Source organism: Dasypus novemcinctus, chromosome 12 (genome assembly GCF_030445035.2).
Source record: "Dasypus novemcinctus isolate mDasNov1 chromosome 12, mDasNov1.1.hap2, whole genome shotgun sequence".
Lineage (NCBI taxonomy): Eukaryota > Metazoa > Chordata > Mammalia > Cingulata > Dasypodidae > Dasypus > Dasypus novemcinctus.
Window position 1 is genome coordinate 32,066,513 of NC_080684.1, and position 13,053 is coordinate 32,079,565.

The following is a 13,053-nucleotide window of genomic DNA, read 5'->3' on the forward strand; positions in this document are numbered from 1 at the left end:
AGTCATTTTTACCTCTGTTTCATATAGATGATTGTGTGAAAAGAAGTATTAAAAATATTGGTCAGCAGAGCACATGTAGCTCAGTGGTTGAGCATGTTCTTTGCATGTAAGAGGTCCCAGATTCAATCCCCACCTCAGTACTTCATGAAAAAAAAACTTACTGAAAATATTGGTCAATGTTGTTAAGGTATAATAAATTAAAAGTCAAACAGTAAAGATTGAGAGGAGAGGTGATTTTCTTGAGTTTATAAAATGAAAAGGGGGTTAGTTAGGGTAAACATGGACATGTTTATCATTTCAGAAATTAAGGCTTAGTATCTAAAGGAGACTCAAGGTGTGGTTAGAGGAATTCCTGGATGATGACTCCAGAATATTGTAAGGGATATTAAAGAGTGTTAGGGGCACTCAAAATTTTTCGAAGGAATACCATGAAGGACAACCACATCTTCTTGCAATAATATCTTAACCATCACTGTCACCGAATGACCCAGTATAATAGTTGCTAATTTTAAGAATTTCTGAATTGGTGACAGAATGGTGTCAAGTGATATTAACTTAGTTTGTGCTTTGTTGAGCTGAGAAACTGAGTTTTTTTGGTCTTCCACCCAAGCTGTAACAGTTCTTCATCTTCAATTTATAGCAGAGCAATGATATCGCTCGGGGCTTTGAGAGAGGACTGGAACCAGAAAAGATCATTGGGGCAACAGATTCCTGTGGTGACTTAATGTTCCTAATGAAATGGTGAGAAATTTTGGGCCTCACTTTACAGTTGTGTTTCTTTGCCAGTGACTTGAATTTGTATAAAGATGGGTGGCAAGATGGAATATTCCTGAACTAAGAAATTTGATTGTCAAGGAACCTTAAGCAATACCAGCCATTGGTATTATTTTATTAAATGGGAATTGTGGTTCAAAATGATTTAAAATATTCTCAAGCTTAAGTATGTGCCCAGATTTTATTATAATAGCTTACATACTAGTTAAAAAATAGAATTGAGGTAGGAAACATAAAAGCATGACCTCACCATTTATTTGTTTATATAGTTTTGAATCATTTACTGTCAGACATTGTGCCTATGACCATGGGATAGTAGTTGAGTGGGTCTTTCTGCCATCACTGGGGGGCCAAGACCACTGAATAATATTTAAAAGAGGAAAATAATCATTTCAAAAAGCATTAAGGAGGTGGATGTGGCTCAAGCAGTTGGGCGCCTGCTTCCCACATGGGGGATCCTGGGTTTAGTTCCCAGGGCTTCCTAAAGAAGATAAGCAGATGCAGTGAGCAGGGAGCAGATGTGGCTCAAGTGGTTGGGCACCCGCCTCCCACATAGGAGGTCCCTGGATCAGTTCCTGGTGCCTCCCAAAAAGATGAGTGGACACAACAAGCAGAGACAACGAGCAGAAAGATGATTGAGCCATCTGGGGCAGGGAAGCATTAAGACTAATACTGGGAAGTGGACTTGGCCCAATGGATGTGGCGTCCGCCTACCACGTGAGAGGTCCGCGCGGTTCAAACCCTGGACCTCCTCGACCCGTGTGGAGCTGGCCCATGCGCAGTGCTGATGCGCACAAGGAGTGCCCTGCCACGCAGGGGTGTCCCCGTGTAGGGGAGCCCTATGCGCAAGGGAGTGTGCCCTGTAAGGAGAGCTGCCCAGCGTGGAAGAAAAGTGCAGCCTGCCCAGGAATGGCACAGCACGCGCGGAGAACTGACACAAGATGACACAACAAAGGGAGACGCAGATTCCTGGTGCCACTGATAAGGATGGGAGCGGTCACGGAAGAGCACACAGCGAATGGACACAGAAAGCAGACAACTGGGCGGGGTGGGGAGAGAAATAAAAAAAATATAAATCTTTAAAAAAAAAAGACTAATACCAAAACATGAATTATTTCATCTGGCAGAGAGAATGACTCTTAGAGGAAAGTGTAGTACTTCCCTCAGTTTTGTTTCTTCCCTCCTCACTCCTCAAGATGGCTCCCTTGTCTGTCTGCTTGTTGGCTGCTTGCTGTGTCTGTCTGTTGTGTCTGCTTGTTGTTTCTGTTTGTCTTCTTTAGGAGACACTGGGATCTCCCATGTTGGAGGCAGGTGCCCAAATACTTGATCCATATCTGCTCCCTGCTCATTGTGTCACCTCTTTGAGTCAGCTCGTTGCATTTCATCGTCTTTAGGTGACACTAGGAACTGAACTTGGGACCGCCCATATGGGAGGCAGGCACCCAACTGCTTGACCCATATCCACTCCCCAATTTTGTTTCTTAAAGACAGAGTGATTTATGGCATGGCCCTTACTGATTCTCTGTTTCCAGGTATTCTGGGCTTGTGATATAAATTTGGTCTCTAAATAGAGGACTCAGGTTAGAGTGCCACTAAGAAGCTAATTACCTTAAATGATGTATAATCAAAAGGCTTAACATTTTATCTGATGGAAATGCTGCTAGTAGATTATCCAGAAGTCTGTATTTGAAGGATCACTATATTCTTTCAGAAGGAGCTGTAGAGACTTTTTTCCAATCAGTCATATGTGTTACTTATGTCTTAGAGTCACATATTAACTAGCTTTTCCCACTACAGTCCAAATTTGAGAATCTGTTCAAAACTGTGTATATGCCCCCTTCTTCTCACCCATAATACCTCTGTGAATTAAACATCTCCATTTTCTAGAGAACAAGATAGTTCTTTGCCCACATTGCAGGATTTTAATTAAATTTTCTTTTCTTGATTTGGAATCATGGTTAAGGAACTCTTGCTAGATTTTTGTTATATGTGGTAGTGGAGCCTATGGGTAATTTGGATAATTAAAATTTGCAGCTAATTCCTACATTTCATTTTAGTGACTGGATTTTACATTCTCTCTTATTGTCTCCTTAAAAAGTACTGTTGTTGATTTAAATTTCCATTTTCTTGTTCCAATCCACAGTTTTGACCAATAGGATTATATAGGGTTTAAAGGACCAAAAAGGGAGGAGGGAAACTGGATTGATCAATTTATGTATTATCAGTCGGGTGAGGTGTAGGTGTGACTTTACAGTCATTCACATACTCATAAAGGCAAATAAAAACCATGGAAGCAAAATTAATATAACTTCTTCAGTCTTGTTGACTGAGCCTGCCTGTCTAGCTGAAGGCTCATAGTTAAATGACATAGATGAATAAGTTAATTCTTTTACTTAAATTTCTCCTTTACAATATTGCACTGTTAGAGTCCTTTTCATTTTAAAATCAAGGTGAAGAGGAAATCAAGTTAGCTAAATCTATACAGTGACATAAGCCTCTGTTTAGACAGGTTCTTTCATTCTTTCTCTCCTTCTGAGTTTCATATTCTTTCTCTCCAGGAAAGACACAGATGAAGCAGATCTGGTTCTTGCAAAAGAAGCTAATGTGAAATGTCCACAGATTGTGATAGCATTTTATGAAGAGAGACTGACATGGCATGCATATCCTGAGGATGCGGAAAACAAAGAGAAAGAAACAGCAAAGAGCTAAAGAAGGGGGTGGTCTCTGTTATTTCTCTTTGTACATAATACATTCACTTCCCTTCCTCCTCTCCCTTCTACCCATCCCCTTCTACCCTAAACACATCCATAAAAAAAAATGTGCTTATCACTGTGCTCCACAGGAGAAATGTTGGTATTGGTTCTCTTGTAACATAACTGATGGTCTGATTCATGATAAGTGTCTCTCTGTGAAGATCAGGCATTTACATACTGTGTGTAATTCCCACAGTCTTTTCCTTTGCCCTGATCTCTTCCTTCTGCTCCCCTGTGGCCTCAAGATGAGTTTTAACTTTTTAATCACCTTAGAGTCTTGATCTTTTCAAGATTGGTCACTTTTTAGATTAGGGGATGTTGTTAGAATGATGAATTTTGGTTTCTTGTTTTGGTTCTTAGAACATGTTGATGGCCAGCTGGTCATTGTTTTGAGTTGTTGGGAGGGGATGTTGCCTATCTTCTTAAAAAGCCAATAGCAACTGCCTACCTTCTGGGGCTTTCCCAGCCTCGTTCAGCCCTACCCAAGAGATGACAGGGTTCCTGGTGTGGTCTTCCGGGCTGCCCTCTGCTGTTCATCCTCACCCATCTTCCCAGAATAACTCTATCTTTTGGAGGACTGTGAAATTTGTGGAGGCACTCCGTTAGCCCCAGGACTTTTGACCTTGTTGTTTTCTTAGCATTAGCAATCCCTGATTCTGCTTCTGCAAGGTGATGTCAGTCTGCTATAAAGTGACAAGATGGTTAACTGTGGAGATTTTTTAGTTCTAGTACCTGAGGATGATGGGGTAGGGGTAGAATACACTTGTCTTTATTATGATCACATATGGAATATATGTATTATTTCCTTCTCTTCCTTCTATTTGAACTATATATTTATGTAGGTGTGTGAGTGACTGCCTGGTGCTTGCTTGTGCCAAGGTGCTAGGCACCCTGCAACCCTGCCAACTTTTGTGGCCTCCCAAAGCATTCCTGTTACCAAAGAGGCTTCAGACCTGACCCTGATTCCTCAGTGGACCTAAGTTTCTCTTCCATGCCATTTTTTTCTTCAGTGGGGAATTCTTGGAGGGGAGCCATTGGCCATAGTATCAATTTTAAATGTTCATAGCATTTATAGTCATAAGTTTCCTGCTTTGTTGATTCTTGGATTTGCTACCACAAGTACCCAAGTACTAATGCTCTTTCCTTTTTCCTCTCTAAAATTCTTGGTTGTATCTTATGTTTTTAAAATGCATTTCCATGGAAGACTGTTGTTTCAGAAAGTAACAGACCATGGCATTAGCATGTTGGCACCACCTTCTCTCTCTACTCAGCAAAATATTTCCCTTTTGATTTCCTCCTGTTTTGCCATTATTATATTGAGAGATTATTTTTCTGACCACATCCCCAAGCAGTGCCCTACTTCTCCTTACTCTTTTCTTATAGTTGAAGTGGGGACTAGAGAATCAGTACTAAAAGAAAGGAATTAGCAGGGTTTTGAGCATCTTTTTCCCAGCTCCAAAGCTGAGGGAATAAGAAATGCTTAAAATAGCCTTAACTCTAGAGTTCACCAGCCACTGAGACTTTTTTTGTTGTTGTTTTTGATTTTTAAAACATACAGCTGAGCTGTCTGGCCAGGAGCATTCAACCATTTCTGGATTATTCAGAACAACGAGGGGAATGGATGGATTGCTCCAGTCCACAGATGAGCCAAATAATATGCAAATCGTATACTCATTCATTGCATTTGTTAACATTGCTTCCCTGCTCGGCTGCTGATTGAATGCTGTGTGCTTGTATAAATTATGTCAAAAATTATACTGCACAGTCGAGAAGACAGCTGTTGCTGCAGTGACGTGACAGACTGGAACAATGAAGCTTTTGGTTTTAAGTCATCCAGGAAAATTCTTCTGAATGGTAATGTGATTGGATGAGAACTCATAACCCATACCTCTAGTGGGTGGAAGTTTTATCTCCATCCTCCTTTGCTCTCTCCCTGAAGGAATTAGAAGCCTAAATCAAGTGCTGGGTAATTGACAGTTGTTAGTATATAATTTGATGGGTATCTAAAAGAAAGGAAGGATGGTGAGGAAACAGATTTGTCATACAAATAACTTAGGATATCAATTAAGATAGACAGGAATAGGACAAAAGTAGGTCAGAGCTCTTGAGGTAGTGATCTGGTTCTCTTGATTTGCCGCTAGGAAAATGGCAGTCTATCGCTGTGGCCCATGTATACCTCTTAGTGGCAGTGGGCATGTAAACTGCAGTGACCACATTCTAAAACCAAAAATCTATCATGTAGACAAAGAACACGACAGAATATTTGGTACTGATATTGGTCCTGAGAAATCTGGAACACATGGCTGCCATGGTTATCAGTAGTATTTTAGACATTCATCAGAATCCGATTTTCTTTTACCAAAATAATCTGGTGTCATCTGCCGCTCATCACGTCTTTAATGCTCTTCATTTCATTCATCTTTTGTCTGTCCTTAACTTTATTGAATCATGTTCTTGTACTGAGTATCACCAAAACAACTTCTGTTCTCTCTCCACCTACACTCAATGGTTCTATAGGAATGTAGGGAGCCAGGGGCCAAGACTGATTTTAGCCCTTAGCACAAAAGAAACCAGATGCTTGACGGTCCTGGCCCTTTGAGAATTGCAACCTCAGACAGAAACCTGTTTTCATGGAGCTTTCTCTTCAGAAGAGTTAGTAGTCTTGGCTAAGCACTCCTTTTTTCTTTTTTCTTTTCTTCTCTTTTTCTTTTTGGCTAGGCACTCAAATGCCTAGATCTCAAGGGCTCATGGTATCTTTGTCCTGTGTTTAATTCTCTTTCAAAGCATCTTTCTAATGCTGAATTTCTTCCAGTAATTTCCTTTTCCACATAATGTAGCAGGGATTGGCCAAGCAGAGTCTACCAAGGTCAGTTTAGCAGTTATTGTGATCCCTGAGCTAGGCAGATGGCCCTCCTGTTAAGGTCAGCTATTGGGAAAGTCAGCCTGGATGGAAGTGCCCATTTTAAACCTAAAGGGAGCCATATTGTTTTCTCTCCTTCAGACTGCAGTCCAGTTTTTGTCTGTCCCAGGAAGCATTTGGCCCTGTGGTGCTCCTTAACATTTAAAAGTGTAGCTGGTCCTTGGCTGTCCCCCGACTATACCTACTTACCGCTTTTTGTTATGTATGAAGAGTTGGTGCTGTTCCCATAGCTTGGGTGCTTAGGTTATTCTTAACTTGTCGTTCTTGTTGTTGTAATCACCCTGTAGTCTGTTTTCCTTATATTCGGTCCAAATCATAGGGCCTTGGGGAGGGTTTGGGAGATTTTCATCCTGTGATTTTGTTGGACCTATGGTTTGGCCAGCTCACCTAAAGTTCAGTGAGGGTCAAGAAAGATCCATGTTTGGACAGGGGAGTGACTGTCTCTGCCCTTTTGGTTAGAATTTGAAGGTTCAAAATATTACTTTGCAATGACATGAGAATCCCAGGAAAGGTTGTAATAATCATTAGATTTGAAGTGTGGAAATTGTTTCTCACAGATCAGGTCAAAGGAAAAGCTCATTTATATCCATAACCCCATCCTTTAGCTTAGATTTTGAGTAAAAATTCTCACGTTAAGGTCTCTCTGCCTTTGTAATCAGACCACCAGGCATACCTGTGGCGAGGCAGGGAACAGTGGCCTAGTCAGTAAGTATTCCAGGTTTCATGCTAGCCTCACTCACTAATCTTACAAATTATGTTTTAAAAAATAGAGGTGTTACCAGCCCTACAACCAAGAGCATATGCTCTGAGTTGGGTTCCCCTCACCCCCTGCTCAAGTAATAGTGATGGATTTGCATTGAGCTGTATGTATACCCATGTTAGCCTATACCATCATTTCATGCAACAAATATTTTGGCTCTGGGGATACAAAGTTCAAAAAAATGCATTCCCTGTCTTCAAAGAACTTTTGTCCTAGCATGGGTATGAACTGACCATTAAATAGTTTAGTGTATTAAAGTCCTATGAACAGGGATATACATTTCAGACATGTGGCTGGCTGATGTAGTAGTAGTAGCTCATGGCCGTAGAATAGGAGGGTGACATTAGTTAGTTCATACATGGAAAAGACCTATATACCCTGGATGAACTGAGCTAACTGCCCATACACTGTAACAAAAGTTTATCTTATTCCAGAAAGCAAGTATAACTGAGGGTCACTTAGAAATGCTGTTATTACTGAGAGAGAGATCAGCAAGTTTAGGGGGGATTGATAACCCTTGATTTCCGTCCCTATTTTAGGCTCTTTGCCACAGTATTTACTGGTGTAGTTATTCCTTGCTTGTGATAACAGATGAAAATTGAAATCTTTCTTAAGGTCAGACTGCTTCTTTATGTCTTTATGTTTTTATTGTTGTTGTTGTTTTACCCTAGACTTCCCTCAGTCTAGTGAATCAAACACGAGGTTTCCACATAATTGACACAAGTCCTTGCATAGAAATCATTGTCTTGCAGTGTTGAATAAAACTACATTGCCCAAAAAAGATGCCAAGTGTTAGCATATAGGCCCAAAGCCTTCATTTTAGCAAACCTCTTGTCTTTGCAAAGTGTTAACTATGTTGCAGATCTAGTTCTGTGTTACATTATTGTGGGTTCTGTAACATTTTATTCCTCTAGGACATTATTAGAATTGCTCACATCTTTTTCAGTTTCTCATCCCTTTCGGAAGGGATTAACAGGAGGCTGGCTTTAAGGCCAAGAACCAGAAAAAAATACGTATCTCTGTCTGAGTAATTGAGAGGTGACTAGCTTTGGAAGTCAGAATTCCCAGAAATTAGAGTAACTCTTCTGGAAAGTTAAAGTCTGATAGTGTCATAAAAACAATTCTAATTTCTTTTCACTTGTGCTGAACTTCTTGAATTTTAATCTACCTCATCTTCCTTTTTAGAGTTACTTTAACTTCTTGTCATTGCCACTTTAATATCATGCTTGATGGTTATTTTCTAAGGTGGAATTTTTCCTTTTGAGTGACAGCGTGTTTTCTTTCCTTATCATCCTGATGCTCATTTCACCTAACATCATCTCATTGTTCCTCTGTCAAAGAAATATTTTTAAATAATTTAAAATCTTTGTGGGAAGACAGTGATCATCCAGTGCTACTTGTTTCTGAGGTCAGTAAGAGAAGGAGTTAAGTGGTGGGGGAGGTGATGGTGATCATCAGGAGAACCTGCACTGGAGGCAGCCGACAAGGAAAGAGCCATTAATTCAGACAATTTCAAAGTCAACTGATTGTGATCGTTAATGTCACAATAGATCAAAACCTAATTATCACAGCCTAGGTAAGAGCCATCAGTATTAATCAGAAAATCTAATAGGAAACTATTACCAAGAAATTAGGCCAGATTGAATGCAATGAACTTATTTTTATCTTGTCATTCTCTATTTTTTTGTGTGATGCCCCCCGGCATTGGCAGGTGTGACCCTAAGAGTTGATCCAGGCCGTCGTGAACTTTCTCCGCACCTGCACTTCTGTGTGATCAGTAGTCGGTGAAAGAAAGCTTATACACAGGCCTTGGAATGGTTGGTCCTTCTTGAAAATGGAATATCCCTTGTGATCATTATACTGTGTGTGTTGATAAATTGTTCTTTGAGCTTCTGTTGTAGGTAAGAGTCCTGCTGCGTGGCTACTGTCAAAGGGTAGGAAAGAGAGGAGGGGCTTCCTGCCTGGAGATGAGAACATCTGAAAAGATATAGTTTAATCGTGACATAATGATTTCCGCCAGAATCCAGAGTAAATTCAAAGAAAAGATACTGTCTGTTTTTCTTTTGCCTTTCTTTTGTCAAAGAGTTACGCTTCTGGCAGGAGGAAAGAATGTTATAAGAGTCTATGATTAGTTATAGAAAAATGCTCATCCTCTCCCCCTGAGGTGAAAAATGGGCCACCATTTACATCCTTAATTTGGAACTGTTTTTGAAGATGCTGTGACTCCCAAAGTAGAGCTGAGGCAGAAAGGAAGGGATGCTGCCCTCTGGGTATTGTGGGGAGGAGCGAGAGGCAGTAAGATGGTGTTTGATGATTCTGGGATTCCTGCATTACTAGCTTAGCCTGGAGAGCGCTGCTGCGCCCCTGCTGCTGCTGCCACTGTTTCTGGCCTTTCCCCACCAGCCTTGCAGTGACCAGCACTGGGGAATGATGCTTACTCTTCCTCCTTGAGTGGGGTCTTGCTTCATTATAGGTTTTAGGAATTTGGGTTACTCAGTACAGAAGTTTGAGAAATCACGGTGACCTAGTCCTTCACCTGTTCAGGATAGATTTGAAAGAGAATGTTCTATGAAAATTTGTACTAATGGGAGATGGAGTTAGGAATGAGGATAGAATGGACTTTTCTTTACAAAAGAATTCACATCAAGGTTCTTGTGAATAGGTAATACCCTTAATGTTCAAAATGTCATTTTGAAACACTCATTAACATGTGACTTTAAGAAGCAGATTGTTTCTCCAAGCCTCCTTGCTTTATACTGAATAAATAATAGGCCCTCAGTTAATACTTAGGAGTTGAGTGAGTTCATCTAGTTTACAGGTTGAGTTGTACATAGGGACTTAGTTCTTTTTGTCCCCAACTGTACCCTGAGAAGTAGTCCTCTAGGAAGTGGAACAAGAATTGAATGGATGCTGACCATAAACGCAAACCTCCTTGGCTGACTCATAATGGCTGCCTTGGGCAAGTCACTCCTTTTAATGCCTCGGTTCCCCGTCTGTAGAATGGGGATAATAAATGACCTACCTCACAGGGGTGTTGTGAGGCATTGTAACTCAAAGTCAAAGTATTAAAGATAAATACTTTAGGGTCCTCATTGGGGGATGCCTTGAGCCAAGTCTTAAGCCTGAGAACAGGCTTTAGTTCTCACTTAGCTGTCTCCAAGGTCGCAACTACTTAGTGATCTCGGCAAATCCTCTGCCCCCCCCCCCCCCAATCAAAAGCTGCTAGTTCATAGGTTGACAGTGTTTTTGTGAATGTTGAAGCCCAGATTTAACTGAGGAAGTTATGGGAAAGGCACTTAGTATTTTCTGTCTTGCATCCACAAAGAGAGGTTGTTTCAGACCCAAGAGCATTGGATTAGGGAATCGTGAGGCAGAAGTGTTACTGTTTGCTTCTGTTCTGCAGGTTGGGGATTAAGGCTCCACTGTCCATGGGCTTGAAGCAGGCTCAGTCTGTCCCAGGAGCAAAATTGCCCTCAGTGGTTTTGATTTCTATCCTTGTTCACCACTCCCTGGACTGATCCCCGGACAGCTGTCTCCCTGCACCCCTTTGTGGTGCCTCCACTTCCTCAAGGGAACCAGCTGGTTCAAGAAACATAACCATCTCCTTCATCCCCCACCAAGTAAGAATCGCATTGGGGAAGAAATTTTTTTTTCTAGAAATAGGTTTTCACACTCAGAATTGGGCATTGATGCTCCTTAGGACTTCATCCAGTTTACTGTATTCAGCATCTGTCATCTCTTTCTCAGTGTCCACAGTCTGAACCTGACATTGACCTTTTCTCCCTCTGGTTTGGGAACATTATTTCTTTTTGCCCAGGTGTGGGCTCAAGAGCCTCACACTTTGCATCTCAGTTTAGGGTCTCAGCCAGCTCTTTTTCCCAATAGGGTTCTTTCTCCTTGTCCCTAGATTTGAAACCCATGAAAAGCACAAGGTCCTGGCCCCTTGCTGCTGTCACATTTGCTTTTTGTGTTTTGTGGACTCTGCCTGCACTGTTGGCCCAGCACTGGCCATACCAGACAGTTCTGTAGAGTCCTGGAGGATTGGGAGGACACAGACCTACATCTTGCCAAGTAGCCAGGAGTCGACTTGCCCATGGCCTCCTGGCCTCCCCAGCACTTCCCACAGGATGCTAAGAGGTCCATGAGGCTGGGTTTCTTTCCACACCCTGTACCATCCTGAGTAGCAAAACAAATCACACTTTGTAGCCAGGTTTCTAAATGGAAAATGGGAAATTGAATTCTCTATGGACTATTTTAGTTTAGGGGGGAGTTTAGGTTGTGGTTTTTGTTGCTGTTTTATTTTTTATCAGCCAAACATGTCTGCTTTTGATTTTGTTAAAGAATAGTTGAGATATATATATATACACACACATATATATATACACACACATACATGCATACACACACATATATATATGTTCACCTTTTAAATGTAAATGTTTAAAAGTAGGCATTTATGTGTTTCCACAACTGACATCCAATGCAGACCTCATGCTCTCCCCCTCTTCCACCCTCTTTTCCCTCTTTTCATACTCTTGTATTGGTTCTAATAAATGGTTGCTTTTCAAATATGGATCCTGAGTGGTGGTTTGAACATCTGGGTCTCACATCCCTTCTTTAATTCCGGCTCTGAAGTGTCAGCTAGGAGTCACGTGTCCCAGTTTCTGAAAGCAGAGAGGAAAGATGGGGCCTTTTTAATAAGGATTGTTGGTCTCTGACTTTCTGCAAATAGCCACAGGGTGGCGTAAGCCTAGGGTTTAAGAGAATGGGTACCCTGTTCCCTACTCTATTCCCTTAACCAGTTAAGATTACATGCCTTTCTGGTTTTCATTCTCTTTGCTCCTGACAATTCAGAGAATATATTTAAATTTCAGGAGCCCAGGGACCCCTAGGAGAGTTAGCTCATGATCAGTAGAATATGTAGACAACTACACCAACAAATTAAAATCAGGTTTGGAATTCCCAATGTATGTAAATAAGTAAATGTAACTTTGATTATCTTTGTGATTCCCTTCGAAAATATCAAAGCAACTGTCTTCCCTGAGGCCCTAATGTTTGTGGGATTAGAACCAGGAATGTGGTGGGGAGCAGTTGGAAGCTGGATGAGGAAGATTATGTGGATAATCAAAGATACTGGGTAGTATAAGCCTGATGGAGGAGGGCAGAGCTCACAGGAGAGTGACAAGTGAGAAGAGGAAGGGGTCCTAGGACCCACACGTCCTCTCACTGAGATGTGACTCCTCTGAAGGCTGAGCCCTCTTGTTCCTACCATTTCTTATCTGCAATTCTCCCTTCTTGTTTTCACTTCTTGCACTGCTGAGTTATAGGTTCTCCCCAGTCTAATCTTGTAAAGTCTTATGAAGACATCTGTAGGTTGGCTGGTTTAATGGTCCATGACCCCATAAACATGGGACAGGAGAGCCATTTGGTCCACTTCAGAGCCAGGCCCTTCTGGACATTATTTATTTCCTACCTCTGAAGCCTGGGACTGTTTGCCCCTTGCCTTTCAATCTCTTTCTAGTTCTCTCATCATCTTGCCACTTTGTCTCTGTTTCAGGCCCGACAGAAAGCACAGCGCCGGGATTTTGAAACCCCTACTCCCATCTCTAAACAACTGGGTCTTGGTTTTAGTTTCCCTCCACTGAGTTAGGGGGTGTGCCTAATGGCACTCATTCAGATGAGCTCATCGCGGCTTATAACTCCTCTCAGGAATCTTGCCTCCCAGTCTGCTGGAGAAGTACAGAGCTGGGCAGTTTCCGCTCCTCTTTTGTCTTCACTAAAGGGCCTCAGAGCTCGGGAAATCGATGGGGTACTTAGAGCCTGGGGAAAATGGAGGACCGCTGTGT

General features: G+C 41.6%; 1 protein-coding gene across 5 annotated transcripts in view; it reads left to right on the forward strand.

Moving 5' to 3' along the window:
* CBX5 (chromobox 5) overlaps positions 1 to 11,776 on the forward strand; it is a 37,865-nt gene extending 26,089 nt beyond the window's left edge. For all 5 annotated transcript variants that reach the window (XM_004462686.4, XM_004462688.4, XM_004462687.4 and 2 more), the window contains exons 4-5: positions 641 to 741; positions 3,333 to 11,776. In XM_004462686.4, the coding sequence (XP_004462743.1) occupies positions 641 to 741; positions 3,333 to 3,483 (252 nt within the window). In that variant the 3' untranslated portion in view covers positions 3,484 to 11,776. The remainder of the gene's footprint in view (positions 1 to 640; positions 742 to 3,332) is intronic.
* The last annotated feature ends 1,277 nt before the right edge of the window (positions 11,777 to 13,053 follow it).